The sequence below is a fragment of the Anguilla anguilla genome, chromosome 15 (assembly GCF_013347855.1).
Source record: "Anguilla anguilla isolate fAngAng1 chromosome 15, fAngAng1.pri, whole genome shotgun sequence".
Taxonomy (NCBI): Eukaryota; Metazoa; Chordata; class Actinopteri; order Anguilliformes; family Anguillidae; genus Anguilla; species Anguilla anguilla.
Genome location: NC_049215.1, coordinates 22,555,723 through 22,569,259, shown reverse-complemented (window position 1 = coordinate 22,569,259; position 13,537 = coordinate 22,555,723). Strand labels below are relative to the sequence as shown.

Sequence of the window (13,537 nt, the reverse complement as noted above, 5' to 3'; positions counted from 1 at the left end):
ATCATTTTTGGCTCATTTTTTCAATGACTGTTTTTAAGATTTTTCCCTTTAGCATTACCCTTTAATGCTAGTACAGCAAGTCGTGTGTCAGGTGACATTCCATTGTCTTTGTTTGAGGACCAATTAGAAAGTTTAATTAGTTTCATAAATCTCCCCCATTCTTTCCCATTACTCCTGCTGTGCGAGCTATGCTATGGGGTGCTGAGCTTCTCAGCCTTCGCAAACCAATGAAGCTACAGAGCCCCGGTGTCTGTAATGTGCAAGACTCTCTGCAGGAGGTGTGTAGGCGATGGAGTGTGAAAGAGAGCACAGCATATGGTGTGGGTAGAGCGTTAGAGCTCGCCACAGGCATGGTGTAGTGCAGTGGTTCTCAGCCTCGGTTCTGGGGGCCCACTGTGTATGCTGGTTTTCGCTCCAACCACAATTGCAATCCCGGAATTGTAGCAAACTATTATTTTTCCTTAATTAGGTGCTTCTCATGTCAGAGGGATTATTTTCCCACTTAAGCCACCTTGTGTCAGAAATAGTTACGCATGCCATAAAGAATAAAAGTCCCATATTCCCATTGAGCTATATTGTAGACGATTACGTGAGAGGTTTTTAACTAATCAAAATAAAGACTGAGGCAAATCAACAGGGTCCTAATCGGGGAAAGTGTGGACACCTGGCCACTAAATCTAATCATTTGATTTGATAAAATTCAAAAACAAAGAAAATGATAACGAGTCAAACCTGTATTGTGCTAATTAGTTTAAGGGAAATATTATGCCCTTAAAGCACTGAAACACGTGTTCAGCAACCTAATTAGGCGCCTATTAATTCCCCTCGTTAATTTGATCTGTCAAAAATGTTACCTCTTTTTAAGTGATTGTTTGCAATCACTTAAAAAGCAACACAATATGGTATTTTATTCTTCATGCCAATGCATAGCAATTTCTGATATAATGTGGCTTAAGAGGGTAAATAATTCCTCTTAACATGAAAAACACCTAATTAAAAAAAATGAACAGCTTGTTAAAATTCTGAGATTGCAATTGTGGTTGGAACGAAAACCAGCATACACAGTGGGCCCCCAGGACCGAGGTTGAGAACCACTGGTGTAGTGGATAGAGCGTTAGCAGAGAGACAGCACTCCAGGACCGAGGTTGAGAACCACTGGTGTAGTGGATAGAGCGTTAGCAGAGAGACAGCACTCGCCACAGGCATGGTGTAGTGGATAGAGTGTTAGCAGGGAGACAGCATTTGCCACAGGCATGGTGTAGTGGATAGAGTGTTAGCAGGGAGACAGCACTTGCCACAGGCATGGTGTAGTGGATAGAGTGTTAGCAGGGAGACAGTGCTCACCACAGGCATGGTGTCGTGGAGCACTTTCGGGTAGGATTCTGCCAGCAGCTTGGTTTTCCGGTCCCAGCGCGCACCGTCCAGGAAGAGGCCGTTGACATAAACGCCTGCAGAGAAGCAGACACACACGTAGCCCTTTCAGAAAGGAACCTCCCACACACACACACACACAGGCTGTGACTGCTGTGACACGGGCAGCGTAGACGGGGCCTCTCACCGTCCTCAGGAGGGTGACGGTACTCTATGTCCTCCAGCACCTCGAAGTCGAAGCCCAGCAGGTCGATGGGGATGGTGTGCTTGCGGGCGTAGTTCTGCTGGCCGCCCGTCAGGAAGGCTTGAGTGAAGAAGAAGCCCGACATCCAGAAGATGGCGGGGGTACCGTCGTCGTACCAGTCCTACGGAGACAGTCGAATCTGCGTCAGGACATCCCACAGGGCCGGGACAGGACCTCCGCTAACACACTGAGGTAAGAGCCCGAGCGCTAACAGGAACGGTGCTGTGATGACACAGCGGAGCGATGGCATTGGCCGGCCAGGTTTCCTACCGATCCGCAGCACTGGGGAAAGTGTCAGCAGGGCCGATGCGTTAATACTTTACTGGAGCTCCCTGATACTCTGACTGTGTGCTGGTGCAGTCACTTCCCTGTCAGGCTGTGTCTCTGCGCTCTGGTGTGTGTCTGATGGGCACGGGGTGGTGCGGTGCAGATGCCCCTGAGCGCTCCACTGCCCCTGGCATCCGTGACCAGCCTCTGTCCCTGACTGTCCGGGAGTAGCAGCTGACAGAAAGGGTGTGTGTGTGTGTGTGTTAAATGCCCACCGGCACTCTGCTTGCTCTTGGCAGAAGCTCCGGTTCCCATGGGAGAGGGGGGCAGAGTAGAACGGGAGAACGGGCCTTTCTGTGCCCCCGGCGAGCATTCCTGGCCTCTGACTTATTACAGCACCGAAGCTGGTTGGCCGATAGGAAAATGCTGCTCTCCCATGTGAATGTGAAATAATACAACTGCAGCAGCTTTTATTTTCCCCCTCGCTGAGTGATTATTTCAGCCCCTCTTGATCACAGACCCACATGCTGCTGTCTGACTGGGCGATGACCCTACAGCACAGCGGAGCCTCTGCGCTTTGAGCGGGCCGTGCAGCAGATCGGGTGGTTGGGTTTAGCACGTTAGCATTCCCTTTCCCTCCTCGCCCCGGGAGGCGGTCCTTCCTGGGGGAGAGCCGACCTCGCTCTGACCCCGGAAGGCACGCGCTCGCTCGCACAGGAGCACGCTCCCCCTTCCCCGCTGGGAGGGGGTGTGTCTGCCATCAGGCCTCCTGATGGGCGCGTTCTCTGATTGACAGTCGGTTCTGATTCGTCCCACACGCGGATTAGAGGAGATTTTCTTGGGTGAGCACATGGGGAAATGTCTGACCGCAGACTGTATCGATCGTGGCGGCGGCTGAATTCGTTAGCAGGTGCTGGGTGAAACAGAGAGAATCTGAGAGACGAAGCGGGAAATCAATGAGAAACGCCGAAGGTCGACACCAGGGTCTCTAAGCCTGTCTTTAATGCATCCTCATTCGGGAGAACTGCGCAGGTACCTGCAGGAACTTCAGTCTTTGCAGGAAGTCGCTAATGTAGCCGCCCAGGGGCTTGAGGCTGGGGTAGGACTTCTTCATCCACATGCCAGGAATCCGACCTTTCAGGATGCCATTCACCACCTCCTCCAACTCTGCTGACATTACCACCAGACCCTGAAACACAGAGAATCACAGTTACACAATGCCATTACCACCAGACCCTGAAACACACAATCACTATTACACAGTGCCATTACCACTAGACCCTGAAACAAACAGAATCACTGTTACACAGTGTCCATTACCACTAGACCCCGAAACAAACAGAATCACTGTTACACAATGCCATTATCACCAGACCCTGTTACACAATTCCATTCCAATGAGCTCACTGGAAGCAAAACACATCAGCAGCTCTACAACTTTCCTTTCAAAAATATACTTGGCTGAAAACTTTGGTTGAGATTGGAGTTGTCAGAGTCAATCCCAAAAACAGAAATGAAGCAGATTTACTGAGTGCTCTGGTGATTTAAGCCCTAGACTGCAGGCAATCACACGTGCATGTCTTTGGAGGGAGGAGAAGGTGTGTAAAATAATCAGTGGCCTAAGAGAGTCCCCTGCAATGCTGATGAAAGCAGAGAAGCCTGTGACATCCAAATAAGTGAGATTCTATCTGGCGGAGAGTTTCATTAAGCCGGGTGTGGGTAAGCCCTGATGATTGACAGACAATAGCCGATAAACTGTTCCCCTTGGGTCCCCCGACTTGCAGGCCCTGTGCGATGTGAAAGTCTGGGAGGAGAGAGTTTAAACTCGGGACTCGCTTTGAACGAGTCTGAGAGATAAAAGGGCTCTCCCCTTATTTATTCTGAGAGGCGGGCGAGAGGGGGGAGAGGCAGCGAGACGGTGGAAACCCCCTAGGGTGCTGTCAGACGGAATTACCTGCCGGAACCTTCCATGGCAGTAAGCCCCACTCCCTCTGAGAGGGGCACCTTCAGAAAGACAGCACGCGGAAAGGCCTGAACGGTAGTGGAGTTCCAAATGCATTCGGAAAGAGGTTTTAAAGATGTTATCGTGCTTAACTCGGTCATGTTGTTTTACGCGTCCCCGCAATCTCACTCGCAAACCGAATGGACTCCCCAATGTTCCTGCAGTGGCATTTTAAGTTGTAGAGTCCATTCTTGCTTCTCTGCAGTGTTGCGGTGGGACTATTTAAAGCTCGCTCTCATTACTGTCTATGTCTTACATAGCTTACTGTAGAGTTTATAATGCACTGGAGCTCTGAACTCATCAAAAACAAAAATTTCACAGCAAACAAATGAAACAGATGTTATAGCCATAATGATCACAGCACACCGCTTCTATCCGTCAGTACGCTCTGTCAGCTGTAAAAGCAGGGCCTATTAAAACAAAAAACTCAAAAGAAGACAGATGTGGTACATTTATTGGCTATGAATGTAGAGAATTCATCATTTGGATGACTATCAGCCACGTTTCTGTTCACTACCTATGCTTCAACTCAGTAAGAAATCTCTGCAAATAAAAATCATTTTTCCAAGGGAGCTGTGGTGAAGATTGCAGCTAGGCCACACCACCTGGATACAAAACAGTCTACAATGTCAAAAAGTCACAATAATCACACTACAGTGGAAGAATAAACACAAAGCCAGTCAAACATATCAATCAAGATAGCTGGGATGTTCCATTCAGAACAGTAAATGCATTCTGCTCTGATAAAATTAACTCAGATGAGGAGAGCTTATGAGGAGAAATCGGGCTTAGGAAAGTTCCCTAGGCAACCAGCCACAGGAATGGGCTTCGTTCCCTTCCCATCATGCACCTTGATGGCCCTCTGGATGTTGAGGCAGGAGTCGCGGATGGTCTGCAGCAGCTTGTTGAAGCGGCCCATTTCCTGCACCAGCACGGTGTTCATGCTCTGGTTGTAGTTGGTGGGGAACTTGCGCATGGCCGCCTCGATGTCGAAGTCCGGGGGCAGCTTGCTCAGCACGTCAGCCGCCACCTCGAACACCATGTCGTCCGAGGACTTGGCGTCACCCCCCGAGGAGCGGGACTGTGGGACACAGGGAGAGGGTCCAAAGCAGAGTGAGTACTGTGAGCTTTAATAACGTTTCAGTTGTGCTTCATAGATTATGTGGGGGAAAAAAGAATTGATAGAGTAATTGATAAAATGACCAATAGCTGCACCCCTTGTATATGGTCTAAAAGAATGTTCATCTGTGAAAAGGCCCTGGCTATGCACTGTTAACAAAAAGAAAAGACTCCGGTGGGCCAAGCACCAACAACACTGGCCCAAAAAGACTGGGAAAAGGCAGATGCACATCCTTTTAGACCTGCAGATCACAGTTTCACTATTTCACTGTAGTCAGGGGAACTGGCTTCTCTCTAGTTGCACTGAATTCTTACTGCAATTTAAAAAAAGCACAATTTAAAAAAATCTTATGCTTCTCGCTGTTATGTTGCCCTGCTCTTAGTAAGGGAGAAGTAGAATACCCTATTCGCAGTAGGGTTACTAGGTTCTCTGTAAGGGGGTAGTATACTTACAGCTCTTGTACACGACACAAACTCTGTCTCCTGTGGTAATCCCTAGCTCCAACCCTACCAGCTGTCTGTCTAAACCTGTGCTGTACTTACTGTTAACTCTCCCTAGAAAACACACACACACACAACACAGCAGAGAAAACAGCAATGAATGTAAGACAAAAGCACACAGCCATGACCAAGATTTGTAGTCACTTACTCTTCCATCAATCTGCTAATAAGGAACAATTATGAAAACATTGATATGGTACTTTAAAAGTGACTAAATTAAATGTCTAATTGCTTAAATGAATTCATGCACGCAATGCTGTCACAACTGAATGAGGATGCATGTGTTTGCGACAGCAAAGGGCTCTCCGCACAGCACTTCTCAGCTGAAGCAAGAACAATTAGAAAAAATTAACATTTGGTAAAGAGCTCATAACCAAGTTGTGGAATACTTCAAGCAACAATTAAAGCAATAGCCACAGTAATTCTGATTTTGGGGTCATGGTTGTTGATTTGTTGTTGAATAGAAGTGCATAACTGCCATAAACCCTTTTCTCTCAGGAACAAAGTGCATTTTAAGTGTGTATCTGGGCCGTTGAAGGAATAACATAATATGATTGCCTAAAAAGGGTAGGACTTAATTTCCACTTTGCTTAATTTCCTATTTTAAATTCTAGGCCCACAGTTTGAGATCTAAAAAACGCGGTTGTATCTTTGGGACATAAAGTCTCAAAATCTACCCTCACCACCTCCACGCCAAAGTGGCTTTGGAAGAAAAAAGCCTTTGATTGCAATCAACAAAAATAAGCATTTGGAGTTAAATGGCAATGGCGTTATGGTCAGGGGAGATACAATTTGGTTCCATCTAATTATAAACTTACTTGGCTACAAATATGTTTTTCAGACAATAGCACCAAGCATATCTAAAAATCAAGAAATGGTTACCTGACCACAAATTTTGTGTTCTGCAATGGCCAACTTTGTCTGCAGACTAGAATCAACAATGTTTGGTTTGAACTAGCACATGAGGGCAGTCTGCTAGCAGAGACTGGAGTATCTTGAAAGATTATTTTGGAGGAATAGTAAAGAATCCCCCAATGTATTCACCATATTCATTCATAAAACACTATACAAGACCACTCAGTAGTGTTATCCTTAAGAAGGGAATGGGGTGAATATTTGTCACACCAATTTATTTTTGTGAAACAAATTTATTTGAGAAGTCGATTCCATTGAATCATTATTAGAGTATCTGAGAATTAAATGCAGCTCAGAATTTGGAAGCTCAGTACCTTTCTTTATACAGTCCTATGATTGTGGAGGGCGCGTTTGTGACTTTGCGTGTGTGTGTGTTTGCGCATGCACATGATTATGTGTGTACGTAATGTGTTGGGACACATTTTCTGCTGTGGTAGATGAGTTTGGCAGTTCCTCAGAGGGTGTAATGTATGCGTTAGATTCAGCTGCACGGTCTCATTGGATTTGACTGAGCGAAGCCCTTGAGTGAGCATGGAGCAAACAGCAGATAAGGTGGGGAACAGATCCTGTTCTGCCACAGCCTCGTATCGGAGGCCCCAGTTCTGAGGGGAGTTCACACTCTGCACACAAACAACTTAAATATTAATTGAGTTTTCCTAATGAATGTTTTATAGTAAATATTTACTGAAAGTTATTAAATATTGAAGTAATCTCTGCTCAGCGCTGCATGATGAAGTGGGAGTGAAGGCGCAGTGTAAGAAGAAGGCCCAGGAATAAATGAGAGTGCACTGAGACCTGGCGTGGGCCCCCCAGGAGCAGTTCATAATCAGCACCAGCTTGAAGAACACCACTTCATTTGAAAACCTATTTAGACTATCGGGCTCTCACACAAAATGGCACGACGCATGGCTCTGCCTCTCTCTTTTTTGCAGTGGATTGTGGGACATTACATTTGCTTTGCACATTGTTATTCATGCCTCTACATGGTGCTCAGTAAAGGGCCAGTTGGTGTTCAGAATGTGTTAGTCTGATAGTGAAGTGGTGTTCACTTTGTATACAGTGTGACAGCAGAGCTGTGCTCAGGACATCTTTACTGGGATTGTGCAGCAGTGTTGAGTATGTGTTCAGTGCAACAGTGCAGCAGTGTTGAGTATGTGTGCAGTGGCGTTGAGTATGTGTTCAGTATGACAGTGCAGCGGTGTTGAGTATGTGTTCAGTGGGACAGTGCAGCAGTGTTGAGTATGAGTTCAGTCAGTGTGCCCTTACCTGTGTGAGCAGGATGCTATCGAACATCAGCTGGGTCTCCGCCTGGTCCTTGGTGATGTCAGCGTTGGCGTTCATGCCAAATATTTCAGGTGAAGGGTTGAGAGGCAGACTCTTGGTGTATTCAATGTAGCTGATGTGCTATAGGGGTGAGAATCAGGGAGAGCCAGTGCCACAATCTGCATAAAGTGCCAATATCCATCCAAAACATTAGCATTACAAAGATTGCTGACATTTATAAGAATGAGTATGTAAATGAACTGTCATGAATAAAACATTCGGAGTGGAAATGTCATATAAAATGTGTATTGATTACACTTGTGTTGAGAGAAATGTAATGAGGGCATTAAAATGAGATCCACGCTGCTTATTGTCGAGGAGGCTGCAGTGCGTCTTTAGACCACGCAGGAGGTGTGAAAGAGTCTAACTCAATTCCTGGAAGGCGTATTCCTTCACTGGCTTTTGTTCCGGACTGTGCTTTTAATTATTTACCCAACATAAAGCTCAGTTTGACATTTCAATTTGACTACATATATATATATATATATATATATATATATATATATATATATATATACACACGCAACAACAAAAGATAAAACTGCTGAAATTATTAAAAAATTGACCTTTTAAACATGACCCAAAGTCAAAAAAATAAAACTAGTGGGAGGCTGCAGGGAAGGAAACTGGATGAGAAACACAAGGCCTGGCAGGAATAATTTGAAAGCACTGATGTGACAAGTGCAGGCTGAAGGAACTTGAGATGCCATAACGGCGAATGGGAGCGCTCGTCTTTGAGAAGTCCAGCCCACTGGTTCACTTGTCTGCTGAGATTCCTTTTCAGTTACAGATTCATTTAAATGGGGCCTTTCTTAGCCAGAGACTAGCCAAAACTGAAGGTTTCCACCAGTGATAAGGCAGGTTGTAATCCTCTGAATTGACTGTGTGAATGATTTGGTATTCATCATTTTAAATATGTACCCAAACACATCCAGCTATGTGTTACCCAATTTAGTTCAGGCATTGCTGGGTGTGATACGCAGGCAGGAATAGCTTTAGTTTTCAGACTGATCAAAACCAGGCATAACTGTTGTTGATTTGAAATGAGTCAAGTCTTGATTGCTTCTATTGGGCTGTGTGAAGCAGGTTTAAAGAGATTTTAAAAAGCTCTAAAAACACTCTTTGCTGAAGAACCTCTGGCATAGAGCCTTGGCCAATCAGCCAGTCACATTGTCTCAAGTACAGACTGCAGAACTATCTCACAGTGCAAAATGGAGAAGTGGCTGGGATTTCAAATACTGACTTTAGATTAGAAGCTGGTACTGCCAACATGAACACACATAATGGAAGAACCGCAACCAAATACGAGCGTGATAACATTCTTCTATCAAAATGAAAAATGGAGGAAAATAATGCTGTAAGTAGATAACGGTTAAATGTAACATAATAAGCAGTGTGTGAGTCGCACACTGTCCCTGGGGGGTGTCCTGTACCTCTCCTTCAGGTGGGGAGTAGTACAGGCCACTGGAGTCAAACTTGTAGTCGGGGTCCTCTATGATTTTGGGAGTGTAGAAGAGAGAGAGGATGGTGCGTAGGGTGCGGCGGTCCCAGTCGTCCGTCACACGGCCTCCGTAGTTACACTCGCCTGTCATGTAGTGGATGGCTGCGAAAGGCACTTCCTGTGGGCGGGGCAAGGCACAGTGAATAACTCTGGAGGAGTGTGATCTCCATCGGCTTCATCAAACACAATCACCATCACTATAACCATTAATGTCAAATTTCCATGGGAGTGGTTTAAGTACTAGCATAATCAAGTTTTCCAAGTCTGTTTTTAAACATCATCATTATCATCATCATCATCCTTACCATCATCATCATCATCATCAGTCATCCTAACCATATCATCATTATCACACTATCATCCTAATACTATTACAGCTTTTAAGGCACTTTGAAAAAAGAAAGTAAAAGTAAGGCTTGCTCCCAGAAGTTATATTTGTGTATTCAAATTCCCCGGCATAGTGCCTGTAAAACATGTTCTTTTTACTAATGGCCTCTTGAAGAATCGACATATGCCTGTCTTATAAATGTATTTGCATGTATAATGCAGGCAGTCTCTTTATTTAGCCACCTTCACCTCTCGGTATTGATGGAAGGCCCCTCCAATTCGCCCTGTACACAATACTGTCTAGAAAGAAAACCTGCAGTGCAATGGCACACATTTTGTGTGCAAAGCCTTGTTGATATTACTGAAATAAAGCTTTCAGCTGATCTCATATCAGTGTTCTAAGACCAGCCTCATTTGTCTCTAAGCCTGCTTCGACATAAGCTGCTTGCAGAATAATGGCCCATCCACTGGGAATTACATTGTTTTTGTTCACAGGGTAATATAGCCATTCCAAATCTCAATGCAATTAAGCTTCCACATTTCTCTTCTTTACTTTGTTTTTCAAACATATGAAATATGGACCGGAGGAACATTTAAATGTGGCATTTCGTATTTAAATTTCGCTACTCTTGGCACTGTGCTCTTGTTATTGGGAAAATGTCAAGGCATTCAGAAATGCTCTTGCTCACTTTATTTATGCATTGTTTTCTGAAAGGAAGATATAGCCGTTGACTTTTTCACTTGGTGGCAGCGGAGCAGCAGTCTTTAAATGTCAAGTGTTTCTAATCAACTGCACGGGCAGGAGATAAGAACAGCTTGTCTGACACAGCTGTTAATGCTGAATGAATATACAGTACTGACCTGCTGCCGGTGGCTTTCCCCTCACGCAGGTCGAGGGAGGTGAAGGTGAAGGCTTATGCGTACTGCAGGTGCTCACTTCATACTGTCATGTGACATATATAATGTGTGCATGTGTGTCTGCGAGCATATGCTTGTGTGTGCGCACGTACGTGAGTGTATGAGATGTGTGTGCCTCAGTGCGTGAGTGTGTGTATCTGTGTGTGTGAGTGCGTGTGTGTGCATGTGTGTATCTGTGCACACGCGTGTATTCTGTGATGTTTACCTCGTACTGGTTGAGGAACATAAGCAACTGCTGTACAGAAATGCGCAGGTCAGTCTCATTGAACTCGTAGGGGATGTTCCAGCCCAGGGGACCGAACTTCCGCCTTTCCTGAGTCAGGGCGTGGAAGAACACCAAGCCATACAGCAGCTTCTTAAACACCGCCTGCAGGAACACATGCATCAGCTTTGTACTGTCTGTCCACCCATACATACAGGCACACACAAGCACGCACACACAAACACACACACACACACACACAACACAAGCACACACACACAGACACACAAGCACACACATACAGACACACGCAAGCACATACAGACACACACACACACACAACACAAGCACACACACACACACAAGCACACACACACACACACAAGCATACAAAACACAAGCGCACACACACACAGACACACACAAGCACACATACACACCGACACACACAGACACGCGCAAGCACATACAGACACACGCACACAAACACACCGATGCACACACCTAAGCACACACACACAGCCACACACAAGCACACATACGCAGGCACAATGCACTGTTCAGTCATTCGTGCAGTTCATTTCAAATAGCAGAAGGAGTAAGATGCTCAATTCTAATTAAAATGCCTGCTTTAATCATAACATGCTCCGCTAAGCAAAGAGATGGACGGACCAAATGGGCGGACGGCTGACTGACTGACCGGCTTGTTGCTGCTGTTGAAGAACTCCGGGTCGGAGATGGGGTCCATGAGGAAGGAGCGCCCGATGTTGGCGCGGAGGCCCTTGGGCGCCTCGTTGGTCATCTTGACGCCGTTCTGGAGGACAGCCACGGGAAAGTTGGGCGAGGGGTAGCTGGTGAGCCAGAGGCGGAAGTCTGGGTGAGTGGTCTCTGGGTTCAGTTCCTGGGCAAAGCAAGGGGGAGAACATTACAATGGAAGAACATTGCGATTGAAAAACAGTACAATGCAAGAACATTACGGCGGAAAGACTTCACATTCATGTCACGTTACAGAGCACACTGTGCCTATTTAGCCAATACAGCACAATATGCTCACTTTAATGGAAGCATATGGTCATAAAGCCTTCATAAATCATAATATCTCTGATACATTGTCGCCTCTTTGAAAACCATTCATAGGAAAATTACATTCATTACAAAGGATGACATTGATGTAATGCGTTGTGTAAAAAGCCTTTTTCAAATGTGACATGACACATGATGTCACTTGATTTCAGGTCAGCGCTCTGATCAGAGTCCCTGCGCACATGCTTCAGGAATGTTCATTCAGTGCGAAACGTGACCGGAGTCGCAAGCAGCGATTCACATCCAGGATGACCCACCCGGAGACAGCGAGGCACGGAGATTCAGTGCCGTGTTCAGAACCCTTACGTTTCCGGTTCAAATGCCAGGTGAGGAGGACTGACTCAGGAAGCTAACCCACAGATACCCATCCTGTAAATACTCCACAGCAGAGACGAGAGCTCAGCAAGGCTGTTAGGGAATTAAACGATGTGATATAACGACTCCCTTCAAAATAATGGCCATTGGTCATTACTGTTTCCAGCTGGGTCTGCCGTAGTGAACTGTAGCAGTGCACTCAATCACTGCTCGACAGCACTGTCCTAATACAGCATTTAATTGCTATAAAACGGAAGACTGGCTCCTGAAACCAAATGCAACAACAGACATCCTGACACAGATTTTTCCATCTTAGTAGCAGAGTTCACTGACTTTTACAGAATGTCCACGGGCATGAACCTCTTCAAATTAAATTAATGATAACCCCAAACCCTCTCGTTCAGGTAAAATCACAGCTGGACAGTCTTTTTGAAGAGAAAAAAGGGCTAAAGGTAGCGAACATAAGGGGGGAAAGCGGCGATGATCCCCTGCGGGATCTGAACCCGTGACCATCTGGCGTGCGGCCCAGCGTCCTGACCCCTCCAGATGCGGCTGGCTGACCTCGCACACTCTCTCCAGCGTGGACATCCAGGAGGTGGCCAGGTGGCAGTTCTGCAGCACGACCCAGGTGCCGTCCCTCACGCCCGTCTGGATCATGCTCATTGCGATGGGCCCCTGGCCCTGACCCAGGGACAGGGAGGTCAGCTTGTTCCCTCCAAAGCCCTGTGCAGGAAAGCAGAGCATGAGTGTGTGCTGCACTGTTACTGAAGGGACACAGGGATGGAGGCTAGACATGCATTATTTACTCTACAGTTTAGAGATGGGGGAGAGATAAAAACAATACTTAATTACCCTTAATTTCAGTGAGACACACATATGTATATATATGTTACAATTTTTGCTCATAGCAGGTGATTCATGAAATCACCATTGTATACGAAATATCTTTTTAAGAACATGCAGGCACATCAGATCCCACAAATAATAAAAAAAAAGTGTTAAGCAATTAAAACATTGGAAATAAATGTTAAGTACAGGGAAAATCTGTACTAGTATATTTGTAAAGTTTAAAGTTGTACCTAACAAGCACACAGTTAATGGCCCTCCCAACAGTCAAGGGTCATCCTAGCCAAACCCGTTCCCTGGGCTCTGGGTTAGTGGCGCCCTTGCGCCTGTTCTGCCTCATACCTGGTCGTCGGCGAATTTGAGCAGCGCGGCCATGGGGTCGGAGCCTGGGGACAGGATGAAGATGAGGGGGGCGCAGCAGTGGCTGTCCGCAAACGCCTTGCCCAGGTTGAAGGGCGGAGTCTCAATGAACTGCCGCCCCAGGCTGTTTGACACAAACTCCTGCACCATGGGGATAACCTGAGAGAGGAAGAGGAGGAGAGCTGTGAGAGAAGGAGAGGTGTGACAGTGAGGGAGAGAGAAGAGTGAGCGATGTAGGCGGAA

At 46.1% G+C, this 13,537-nt stretch overlaps 1 protein-coding gene across 1 annotated transcript in view; it reads right to left on the bottom strand.

The window, feature by feature from the left end:
• Nucleotides 1-13,537, bottom strand: part of dnah7 (dynein, axonemal, heavy chain 7) — a 76,977-nt gene that overhangs the window by 1,944 nt on the left and 61,496 nt on the right. The window contains exons 54-63 of the mRNA XM_035392626.1: nucleotides 13,277-13,453; nucleotides 12,650-12,811; nucleotides 11,391-11,591; nucleotides 10,694-10,855; nucleotides 9,176-9,361; nucleotides 7,686-7,823; nucleotides 4,735-4,965; nucleotides 2,919-3,071; nucleotides 1,559-1,736; nucleotides 1,345-1,448 (exon numbers count right to left, since the gene is read on the bottom strand). Coding sequence (XP_035248517.1) covers nucleotides 1,345-1,448; nucleotides 1,559-1,736; nucleotides 2,919-3,071; nucleotides 4,735-4,965; nucleotides 7,686-7,823; nucleotides 9,176-9,361; nucleotides 10,694-10,855; nucleotides 11,391-11,591; nucleotides 12,650-12,811; nucleotides 13,277-13,453 — 1,692 coding nt within the window. The remainder of the gene's footprint in view (nucleotides 1-1,344; nucleotides 1,449-1,558; nucleotides 1,737-2,918; nucleotides 3,072-4,734; nucleotides 4,966-7,685; nucleotides 7,824-9,175; nucleotides 9,362-10,693; nucleotides 10,856-11,390; nucleotides 11,592-12,649; nucleotides 12,812-13,276; nucleotides 13,454-13,537) is intronic.